Source organism: Hylobates moloch, unplaced genomic scaffold, assembly GCF_009828535.3.
Source record: "Hylobates moloch isolate HMO894 unplaced genomic scaffold, HMol_V3 SCAFFOLD_9, whole genome shotgun sequence".
Lineage (NCBI taxonomy): Eukaryota > Metazoa > Chordata > Mammalia > Primates > Hylobatidae > Hylobates > Hylobates moloch.
Window position 1 is genome coordinate 99,816,711 of NW_026652284.1, and position 12,247 is coordinate 99,828,957.

The following is a 12,247-nucleotide window of genomic DNA, read 5'->3' on the forward strand; positions in this document are numbered from 1 at the left end:
CATCGAGACCATCTGATCTTTCCTTTTGTGACAGAAGACACCTTTTGCAAAAGTGTCATGTGACCCTTTTCCAAAATAACTTTCATGTTAATTTAATACAAGTACTTCCTAAGTACCCATGGGTATATAGCACTGAAAGTGCTTTGGGAAAACAAAAAATCTAATATATGGGTCTCCACCCTTGGAATAATAAGGGCTTGGGATAATAAGACATATGCATACAATACCTCAACAACGCAAGAAGAGTTAAATTTAAAAGATGTATTGTTAACCAACATGCCTGGTTTTGGGCTACACTAATTTGCCCAACTGTCATCATCTTTCACTTAACTTCTACTCAGCTCCCATGTTTTTGCCATATGAACCTACTACCTGCACCAGTGTGACCCTTTCCAAGCTGCCCCATACATAAAAGGTCCTTCAGGAGCACATACCGGGCCAATTAATTTCAGTCACATCCCTGTAAATTCTCCATGAGGATTTCCCACAACTGTTTTAAAAGACTCCAATAATTCCTGTTCTTCGTATATCTTTCTTCATAATCCCACATATTTAACTCTAAGTACACCCTGGAAAATTACAGCATGATATTTATGTATCTGTCACATGTGTCTCTCTAAATGTCCCATACTGATACAAGTTTCTAGAGTTCTAAGTTCTTCTTAGAACTTAGAGTTTCTAAATATTTTCTTGTTATCTTCTCTCTCTTGCAAACTAGTACCTAGCTAGAGTATATGTGGCAGTTGTTCAATTACTGAGATAGACAAATTCACAGCGCTTTTCTTAAGTAGAAAGTTGGAGCAAGAGTGAGTGGGAAACAGCTACTTCCAGGTCTGTGTGAAAATGCATAAATCCTTAATAATTAACTCATTGGAAGTTGTCAGAGCCTCCAGACATGTCCTAGACCACATTCAAAAGCAAGGAACGTTCTCTTCAACATTGGAGAGTCTTTTGTAGTTCAATAGAAGGCAAACATTGGGAATATTTAAAGCAATGTAAAAAGTGCCCACAATAACAGAGTTTTTAACATTAACGACATTTTCTAAAGTCTTCTATAAATGTTGCTACGAGCAAAGTCTCAACAACTGAGATCAAATCAGCCCAATATACTAAGGCAAGGTCCCATTTATACTTTTCACTTACTCAGGTAGTAAGAATAGAGGTTAGAATGTAAATTCAAAGAATGAAAGAGACACACACACACACATACACACACACACAAACACACACACACACAGATGCACTGACAGACTACAAAGAGATACCACGATGCTGAGACCGAGAAAAGAGAGATATATTGTCTCAGCACTGATGGTTTATGTAGCCCACAAAATCTTTGGAAACAGTGAGATTTCCAACTGATATTTCTTTCAGCGATGACTAAGGATGATAAAATATTTCCAGTTGCCAAAGGGGTGGTTGTGGAAATGAGAAACAGAAATAGCCCATATACCAGTTACCTTGCAACATGCCATCTGCGTTCCACCAATAAATGGATATCCTCAATTCTTCTATTGTTGGCATAGTGCAAACGTTTGGGAAGGTGCTGTTTCAAGTAAGGCTTAAAGTGCTGATCTGGTTTTTTACACTGAAATAGAAATGGAAATCAGACTTTAGATGGAATGTCTTTTGGAAAGATTCTTACAAATTCTCTCTAGAAAGCTGAAGGAGATTTTAAGCCTAACCAAAGGTTAGTTAGTGAATAAATGAAATTTGTTTCTATCAAATAATGTACGCTGAAAACAAATAGATTCAAAAGAGATTAAGTAACCTCGGAGATGATATGACAGGCTATCTGAGGAGAGTTAGGAATTTTAATATGCATTCCTGGCTTGTGAGACCATCGCCAAGAGCAAGTCATACTCCAAGGCCTTTCCCAACTCCTTCAAGTCAAACAGTTGGGGGTGGGGTGTCGGTGGGAGGGGAGGAGCACATGGGTTTAGGCTTATCTGATTAGATGCTCTTGTGCCATTAAGGCCGCTACCCAGCATCCGGGAACAATGGAGCAGAGTGGGTGGGCAGTTCTGGTTCAGAGAAAGCAAAGATTTGTTTAATCATGAATGAATACTTTTCAGTTCTAATGGAAGGATCAGATATTCTCCATTTGCATCATTGCCAAGACCATCAGGGAGCCTGCAGCTGACCACAGGCCAGAAGTTTTGAAAGCTCTTAAGGAAACAAATATACAGGATGGCAGGGCAGTGAGGAAAGTGTTCCTCTGGCCCCCCGGGGGAGGCACACACAGGAGGGAGGCTGCTCCAGGGGCAGAGGCCTGGGCAGGGCAGAGGTGGGACAACTGGCAACACTTACCGTGAGATTGGCAATAATGGCTTTGGGGTCGTCTGTTCAAAGAGAGGAGAAAGATTTCAAAAGAAATAACAATCATTACCAAGAGAAATCATTTTTGCAGCAAGATACTCAATTCTTTCTCCTTCCATCCCACAGAAGACTATCACTTCAGTGTTTTGTTTGAAAGATAAATAATTGTGTGGGGGTATTTAACATTTCAGTCATTGACATGCAGCTAAGCAAGCAGAACAAATCCTATAGTAAACTGCCCTCCTAGGTCCAGTTCTGCTCTTCTGGAGGGAATTCCTCCTTCCATAGCACCAGGATACTGCTAGGTAAATTGCTTCTTGTTTTAAGTTCCCCCAAATTGTTCCCCTTGAGACATAGTTTATTTGCAGTTTGACCTCAGGAACTAAACTGGGCATTTGGGGCTTTTAATGTAACTTCTTATTTATCTGCAGATTTTTGAAACAAGTTTTCACCCACTTAAAGATGAAACTTCTAATCCATTGAGTTATTTTTTTTAAAGGGAGTTTTGTTTCCCTAGTTATATCCTGGGTGTAATTACATAGGTAGCCACACCTCTCCAGCCATAGACACACATGTGCATGCACCTCCTTTATTTTCAATAGCATCAAGTAAAAGATTTTAGTCAATACACTGAACTAGCTAAAAGCAAAACTATGTAAATGATGGCTGTGCATAAACTGTGGACAGGATTATATTATCTGAAGCTCCCCTTTTGGGCGGAATGTGGGGAGAAAGAGGAGATTGTAGGTTGCTTGGATTTTGTTTTGTTTTCGGGAAGTTTGCTTCAGTATGTTATTACAGAATCAGCAGAAAAGGAAAGTTGTGTTCAGAAGAGATAGCAACTATCATGAGGCAGCCCTCCCTGGCATCTAAATACCAGTGGAGCAGGCCTTATCTGTATCACATGCTGCTGCATCCCTGGGCTTGTGCAGAGTAGACACTCAATAGACATTTGTTAATAAATATTTGTTCATATTTGTTAAAAATGCATGAATAAACTTGCCTTGGGGTATAAATATACAGACTCCAAAGACTATTTTCAGAATCTCAGCTCTAAAGCTTGAAATCCAAAACTAAAATGTGTATTCCATTGGCCTTAATTGCATCTCTTACTGGAAAGCAAATAAGTAATAATGTAATAATAATAGCCCAAATAGATTTCATACTATGTGCCTGTCTTTCTATAAGAGCTTTGCAGGTGGCTGGGTGCAGTGGCTCATGCCTGTAATCCCAGCACTTTGAGAGGCCAAGGTGGGTGGATCACAAGGTCAGGAGATCGAGACCATCCTGGCTAACACAGTGAAATCCCGTCTCTACTAAAAATACAAAAAATTAGCCAGGCATGGTGGCATGTGCCTGTAGTCCCGGCTACTTGGGAAGCTGAGGCAGGAGAATTGCTTGAACCCAGGAGGCAGAGGTTGCAGTGAGCCAAGATGAAGCCACTGCACTCCAGCCTGGGTGACAGAGCAAAACTCCATCTCAAAAAAAAAAAAATAAAGAGTTTTGCAGGCACTTTCTCTCTGGTCATTCACAATAACGCTGAGAGGTAAATGCTGTTCAAATCCTCACCAAGCCAATGGGTTTTCAGAAGGAGGAGGAGTTGGCACTCTGGCACTCAAGCAATCTGATTGAGCAAGCCAGGCCTCATAAATCATATTCCTCAAAGGGACGAAATAGAGTAAGTTCACGGTCTTTGACAATGAAGAGAAGTAAATAGCATGTACTCAGATAAGTCCCAGAGAATTACTAGGAATATCCAATGCCTGAGTCCATGCTGGGGACATCAATCCTTCAATTCTGAAGAACTCAGTCTTTGCAGGCTAACAGTCCTCATTTTGTGTGAAGAAAGGGCAGTGGTTCAGCTACTCTGGCTTCAAATCTCAGATCTGTAACTTACTAACCATCATTCTCGAAGCTAGTTCCCTCACCCCTCTCTGAGCCTTGATTTCTACTGTCTATAAAAGGGATAGTGATACTTATCACATAATGCTATTAAAAAGATTAAATAAGAGTGTATGTGTATGTGTGTGTGTGTCTATCTGAAATAGTGGTATGACTAAGACATCATCATCATATCCAACCTTTATATAGCTTTTACTATGTGCTAAGCACTGATCTAAATTATGTAAACACAATCTCTTATTTAATCTTCCCAACAATCCTTACACAGCAGATGAGGAAGCAGAGGTACAGGGCGCTAACATGGTGAGTACCGAACAGAGCTAAGATATGAACCCAGATGTCTGTGTCTGTCACCACCCCATGCTACTGTCTCCCACAGAATGAAACCACATTGGAAAGTGTTTTTGTAAAGTACAAAACATTTTATCGTTGATAGTTATGATTTCATGGGCCATGGGAAGGTTTTTTTTTTCCCTCCAATCCAATCTCCCCATTACATGTACTAATGTCAGAAATTCCGTTAAAAATAGAGAAAATCTTTTTGGCATAGCCCTGAAGTGCAAATACTAAAATTGAGCGGTGCCATAGTGACTGTGTCCAGTCTATGCGAGGGCAGAAAAGGGAGGACACAGGGACAGGAAAGGTCACGGAGGAGAGAAGGCAGAAACACCCACATTTTGTTTATTTCACAACATTGCCTGGAGCTGACCTTGGAACAGTTCCAGTTGTGTTGACTCAGAAACATAATTAGGGAAAAATTTAATTTTCCAAAGCTGTAAGGTTGGTATCAATGGTTTCTTATTCCCAAGGCTAAAAACTTCAAAGAATTTTTTTTTCAAAGTGCGGCATAACCCCAAGAAAACTATGGACTTCTCAAAACCTAGGTAGACAGCACCTAAAAATCATAGTCCACAAATTAAGTTCTTATCAGTGGTAGATCATAACCTGAACATGTAAAACATAAGTGACAAGATTATTCCTGTTTATTTTTATGTCTAACCTTTCAGGACAGCTGCCACTTCCCAAGGGCTTAATATCTTTTCCTACTAGATTCTACCAATCACTTTTACAAAGAGAATGGACTCCATTCCACAAGGCTCCTAGGAACCCTCACAGTCCAAATGTGGTTCTGCCAACACTTACATAGACCCTCTAGTTTCATCTATAAAGGACCAGCCTGAACTTCTTATTGAAAAAATTCTTACCTTATAAACAGAAGTTTTTGGTCATGAATATGCTTCAAACTAAGTGCAATTTCCACATAAGAACAACAGCAAATATTTATATAATGCTACTATGTGCCAGGAACCACTCTAAGCAATATGCATCGATTAATTTCTACAAATAGCTGCTAGCATTTATCATCCCCAGTTTTCAGATGAAAAAACTGAGGCTTAGAGTTTAAATGACTTATTCAAGGTCACTCAGCTAAGTGGTAGCAGAGCCAGAATTTTTACCCAAGTATTTCAGCTTTAGAAAACAAGCCCTTACCTATTCCATTGTATTACCACTCTAACCACTTAGTATTTTAAGAATCAACTTACATTTAGCATTATTGCTAAATTTGGATCGAATTCTTCCTAGAGTTCCAGGTACTAAAGTAATATCATCCACATTAGTTAGGTAATTACTCAAGAACTCAGTTCTATCACACGTGACATCTTCCATTCCTATGGGGAGGGAGAAAAAGAATATTTTCAGGCAATATTAAAATGAAAATCGTAACATAGACACTAAAGATAACATCCAGGCATCTCTTTAGTTAGTTTTTAGTAACTTAATGGGAAGAACCCTGACTTTTGAGATTTTTGTATTTGACTTTAAATGTTTTAAGGCTTCTCTGTATAATCTTTTCTCTAGACTTTTACTTAGCCATATCATCTCGCAAGCACTAGAAGGCTGAAAATGCATTACCTCGATTACATTTTAAGTCACTCAGGCAGCACAGCAAGACAAAGGAAGTCACCATGATTTAAACAACAACAACAACAACAAACATAACTATTGACAGAGTCTTTATGAAAATGATCTATTCTTTTATTAAAAAAAAGCAAAAAAAACCCTAGATTGCATCAAACTCTTCCCAGCTGGGGGTGGTATAAATGGAATATATGGTTCTGTGTCTGTTTTACAAAATGTCATTTTCCAACTCTCTAATATATCTCCTGTCTTGAGTACATAATCACCAGTCCTCACTGTCTCCACTGGTGGCCTTGGATGTTACTCACAAAACAATACTGGCAACAAGAGATGACAAAGAAAAATGTCAGTTCCAATGACCACCCAAACTGAAAAACAAAATAACATTGAAAACAAGTTGTAAACAATGTAATTAGTCAGAACTGAAAGCTAGCAACTAAAGCAAGAAGGTTCTAGGTAGGGAATTTTTTTAAACAACAAATATTTCTCCTCCATCCCAAGATTTGTTGTGTGTCCCCATCAAGGAAAATTCTTTTATTAAAATGCTTTTATTTAAAACATTGTTGTAAACTCAAATCTTAGCATCATAGACTATGGAGGCTACTAGAGACTTTATTGAAATGTATGAGATGACCTGGAACGTTTTAATATATTGCTCAGTACAATTCAATATGTACATATTCTCTAACAGGGAAAACAACCCTGTTGGAGAATACTCAGATATTCACATCCTGTAAAGGATGCCCAAAGGTTTTAAAATAAGGAAATACCACCCACAGTACCCCAGATCTGGTAAAATTCAAATAATCACCTCCCAGGATCCCAGATCCAGAACCTTCCCTTGTTTAATACAAATTGGAATGAAATGCAAGAAAAAACACATAGCATAAGGATTATGTATCTTGCACTTTAAAAGTTAAACCCTTAGGAAGAAAAATAGAGCAATGAAGAGCTACTGTGTTTTAGTACAATGTTAGCCCAGGAAGGGAAAGTCCCCAAATACATATTAATAGAGGGCTGAAAGTCTCTCCCATTTGTTATATTTCTAGGAAGTCCCTTATGCCACCCCAAATGTGAGCAATCTCCCTTACTTTTGAAGTCCATCAGGCACTATGCTAAGTGCTCCTCAAGCGTCATCAGCCTTCACTCTGCAGACTAACTTTGTGGAGGGGTGTCAATGTTCTCGCCTGACAGATGAGGAAACTGAGACTTGGAGAGGCCACAAAAGGTGCATAGTGTCATATAGCTGTTAAATGACACAGTGCAATTTGAACCCCACTAAAATTCATTCTGACTCCAAAGACCATGCCCTAAAACACTAAACCATACCATCTTTTAAGAGAGAGGTGCTGTACACTTTGGGAGGCCAAGGCGGGCAGATCACCTGAGGCCAGGACTTTGAGACTGGCCTGGCCAACATGGTGAAAGCCCATCTCTACTAAAAATACAAAATTTAGCTGGGCCTGGTGGCAGGCGCCTGTAATCCCAGCTACTCAGGAGGCTGAGGCAGGAGAATCACTTGAACCCAGGAGGTGGAGGTTGCAGTAAGCCAAGATCGCACCATTGCATTCCACCTTGGACGATGAGAGTGAAACTCTATCTCAAACAAAAAAGAAGAAGAAGGGCTGTATTTGTCCAAAACCAAATGGATCTACTCATCTTGGAAGCCTACACACTGACACACTGACAAGCCAAGGTTTTAACCTATCCATGACCTTTACAATGCCTTAGCACATGACTCATTGGGACCCTTCTACTTAGACATCTGGCTCCAGCATGTGAGCAAATGCTCTTGACACCTCTGGGCAACTTAAATTGAATAAGCTTTGACACATGCTCCAACTTCTCTGACCTGTGTGTAGCTCTCCACTAAGCCAAATGCATGGAGCATGACTTTGCAAAGGGTTATATGAAGCCCACTCAAGAGGAGAAAGTTAATCCCTTTGGCTTTTTCTTTCTAATTTCTCATAGATCTTCTAGGACATTCTGGAAAGACATTCAGGACCACAGCTAGGGAGATTTGCCTACCATTCTTAACAGAACTGCCAAAGTGTCAGCCAATTTTCATTCTCCAAACTCCACTAGAAGGGAGAAGCCCCAAATTCCAATGCTACTGTTTCAATCTAATAGTTCCAGAATACAGGAGACACCCTCTAGAACTCAGTCTGCATGTCTCTGAGCCCCCACCCCCTGCACAGCTCTATAGTCACATAATGTTTATGATGCTCTTGATCTCTTCAAAGAATTGGTCTTAAATTTTTCTACTTCATAAAGTGATTTAGAAAAACTACTTCCTATAATGCTTCTTCCTCTCTGTAACGGTCATCTGAATTACAGCGGGGCCTTCTGGTTTGGACCTTGACTTCCCTCAGTGGATTCGGGGAAATCATTTGACTTACACGCCACTTCTTTGACAAGAATCCTATGTCTCTGCTTCTTTATCATATTTAGATGTATTTTTTAACCATATAAACTCCATGGGCTCCTTTTGGGGATGTGGCTGGCAGGGATAGGGGATTATCACCTGATATGTCACATTCACAGAAGAAGCTATTAATATCACAAGGAAACTGTCTGTGTCACTTTAACAAGAGACAGATTTTTGTAGAAAAGTCTTTCCTGCAAATAACAGAAATATATAAGAAGTCCCAGTTTTTGATCAAAATGAACCCAGGGATCTCTCAGGTCATCTCACACTTTTGAATCATGGCCTGATTTCTATCCCCATCTTAAAGAAAGGGGGAAGGAGGTTAAGAATGGAATCTTGGCTTCTAAGGGCAAGGATTCTTTTCCTCAATATGATCAGAAATATTATCCATCTATCCTATTAGCAAAGAAAAAACAAAGCTTTACCATGGTCTCCGACAAAGATGACATTGACACACCGATGCAGTTTTAGTTGTTTCAGTCCATCCATTAATTGCCCCACAATTTTGTCGATTTCCCTCAGAGGATTTGTCATCTGGGAGAAAGAAGCAAGTTAGTCCCCACAGGGTTTTCTTTCTTTCCCTTTCAGTCTCTCATAGATCTTCTACCCCTAGAACATTTTGGAAAGAAAACTTCCGGCCCAGAGGCAGAGCTTTGTCTGGGGAGATTTGCCTGCCATTCTTAATGGAAATCTGGTCTAAGTACATTATATTTGTATTCTTTTGAGAGAATTAAAACCTCTCCTCATCCAATCCCTTTAAAAATTCTTTGACATAAAAATGTCAAAAATATTGTTAATGAAAATTCTTTAAGAGATAAAATCGACTTTCTAAAATGTGACAGCATCCTTTAAATCCAAGAGTTTTGAGAGTAAACAGAAAGTCCCTAAGTGAAATCACATTAGATTTTGAACCATGGCAAGAAGATAGACACTAAGTGAATCCAAAGCTGTTCTGAGGTTAAAATCATAACCTTCCAATAGATAATAAATTAGAATATGATTAATACAATGAGATCCATCTTGTTCTAAGTAATTTAACTGTTGGCATCTGAAAGCAATAAATTCTTAACAGAAGAACCTATTCTAAGAAACAAGTTATTGCTTCTCACTTTAGTTCTTTTAAAGCTGACTTTGAGTGAAACAAGAATCTATAAGAGTCCTAACTTAAACAGAAATGAACCATGAGTTTGTTCTGGAAGGTTTCTTCTTTGACAAAATATGAAAACTCAATTCTTTTCTGAAGACCATTTCCAAAGTCTAAAAAACATTATCCATCTCTCATTTTCTTATTTCAAATGGAAGTTTCTAACAGCATGAATGTTCTCACAAACCAGAGGCTCTCTGTCCCCCTTTCATCTTTAGCTGTGCAATGGAAAGATTTTTAAGAAACATCTGATCAGACAAAGAATAGAAAGATACAGGGAGTATATTTAGATGAATTTTATAGCTTAGCTAACAATCACATAAATATACCCAAAATGATTAAGAACAGAAAGGATGTGAATATCATTTTTACTCAGACACATATTATCATCTTCCACTAGCATCTTCTCAGATGAATCAAGACCTTTCCTCCTATTATTTCATTAGAGAAATCAGGTGTAAACTTTTGGTTTTCTCTTCATGACGGGAGTCAGTATTTCAAGTCCTATCCCAAGGAAGAAGTCTCGGTTGAAAGTTTGAGAAAGAGATGTGCAGAATAATCAGAAGGGACTAACAGGTGTGGAACAAAGTGGTATTTGCTTCTGAGAAAATCAGGTTCTCCTCGAAGATCTCTGTCTAGATAAAGAAATACCAAATGCACAACATGTTTTGATCTTTGGCAATGACTTATTTTCCTTTACTCAGCAAGATGACTCAGGTAAAATCCAGAACCTACTTCTTAGGGATCAGTTCAGAGGATCACAAATAAGATACTGCTTCAGAGGTATTCAAAGGTTTCAGAAAAAGCAACAACTGATAGGCTCTTCTGAACATACTGCGAAGAGTAGACATTACGTGTGGAAATTACATACAACTCTATCCGCCCATTATTTTCTCTTTCTTTCTGTCTTAGCTATGTCCTTCTCTACAACCTTCTGATCTCTGAAGGTACAGACCCCAATCTAAGCCAACTTCCTATTGAGTTCTAATCCACATTGTCTTTGAGAATACCTCCTTTTACCTTGCAGGGTTGTTCTCAAGAACCAGGGCCACAAACCATGTGACTGATTCTGTGAATAAGTACAAACAAAACCAATCTTAATAGTCACTCCAGCCTAAATGTTAATACTAGTTTTAGGGCAACTAACTCTTTAAAAAAGGAAAAGACTTCTTTTTTTCCTGTCATGTTGAGTTCAGGCAGTCTTCACATCAGTGTTAACCTCTGAAGTACCACATTCTTCTGGACTCAAAGCCAAGGTCAATGCACCAGAGTTTTTCTAAAACTTGCTCAGCCGATTTTCCAACCAAGGCACCGAAGGCAACCTTCAACTCAGACCTGCCCGCCACAAAGCTTTGGAACAATAGATAAACTTACTTTGTCCTGACGAGTTTCCGCAGCATAATGATCCATCCTATGTATTTTTCTTCTTCTTTTCTTTGGAGGAGCAACTGGTCTTTCCTGTCTCCTCTTAGGGGCAACTTTCCTCTTAGGTCTCTTAGCCGGAGTAAAAGGTGAGCCATAACTACTCTCCTGTACTGGCGGATAGAGATGTCTGGACTCAGAAGTCGTCTGTCCCTCTGAGTCAGATATAAAGCTTACACTTTCCCATCTGGGATCAGCAGAGTCTCAGTTAGAATAACTAAGGCTCCTTAAGTGAGAAAAAATTGGAATGAGGGATGGATGATTAAAGGAACTGTATGGAGAGAAGCCTCCTAAATTGATGTTGATGCTGTTGTCACAGCTTCTTTGCTGAGAACAAGAATCCAATTTAAGAAAATCTAGTCATGTGGGTTTCTTCTGGCTGATATTTATGGATGTATGGGAAGGTGGCATTAGACAAGCTCTGTATTCCATTACTCCTACATTAGGGAGAGACTGGTCTTTGGTTATGAAAAGCTCTCCATCTATAAAGAACTAACTGAAAAGTAGGCCAAATACTAGCCACTTTGTCATTTCAAGATGACAATGAGGTTCATGTAAGTGATTCCGATTCAGAACCTGACAGGTATCTTTCTGTTCATGCCAGCAAATATGTCAAAGCACATGTCACCTTCATTGGCAAGGATCCAGTGAAAAATTTTAAAACCAAGGATGGAATGAAACATAAATAATAAGTAATCCTCCTTAATCATAAACATACTCCCACAAATCAGGACTTTCAGCAGGAGAGAGAACTCACTGACAATTGAGGTTTTCAGTACAGAGGAACTTTAAGTTAAAGTCTCTTTTAAAATTAGGTAAAATCTAAAAAGTCATCGAAAAGTCATCTCTTTTTTGTCTTGGTATATACAGACCAAGAAAGAGTCTACTTATGCTCTTGCTATCGGAAACCTGCTTTTAAGGGGAGTTGCATGCTATGGATTTTGTTTTGAAAATCCAGAGAGCAGTAAAGTTGACACATAAACTGAAGATAACCTTTTGGGATTTCCAAATGCTGGAGGAAAAACAGGCCCCTGATTTGCTGATGGTGCAAAGGTGAATTAAAGCAGCAAGCCTTGCTGTCTACCTCACTGACTTCTCTTGGGAAGAATGTC

General features: G+C 39.0%; 1 protein-coding gene across 7 annotated transcripts in view; it reads right to left on the minus strand.

Moving 5' to 3' along the window:
* Window positions 1-12,247, minus strand: part of ENPP2 (ectonucleotide pyrophosphatase/phosphodiesterase 2) — a 113,472-nt gene that overhangs the window by 27,557 nt on the left and 73,668 nt on the right. For all 7 annotated transcript variants that reach the window (XM_032760337.2, XM_032760333.2, XM_032760330.2 and 4 more), the window contains 4 exons: window positions 8,995-9,103; window positions 5,766-5,891; window positions 2,311-2,342; window positions 1,461-1,588 (listed from right to left, as the gene is read on the minus strand). In XM_032760337.2, coding sequence (XP_032616228.1) covers window positions 1,461-1,588; window positions 2,311-2,342; window positions 5,766-5,891; window positions 8,995-9,103 — 395 coding nt within the window. The remainder of the gene's footprint in view (window positions 1-1,460; window positions 1,589-2,310; window positions 2,343-5,765; window positions 5,892-8,994; window positions 9,104-12,247) is intronic.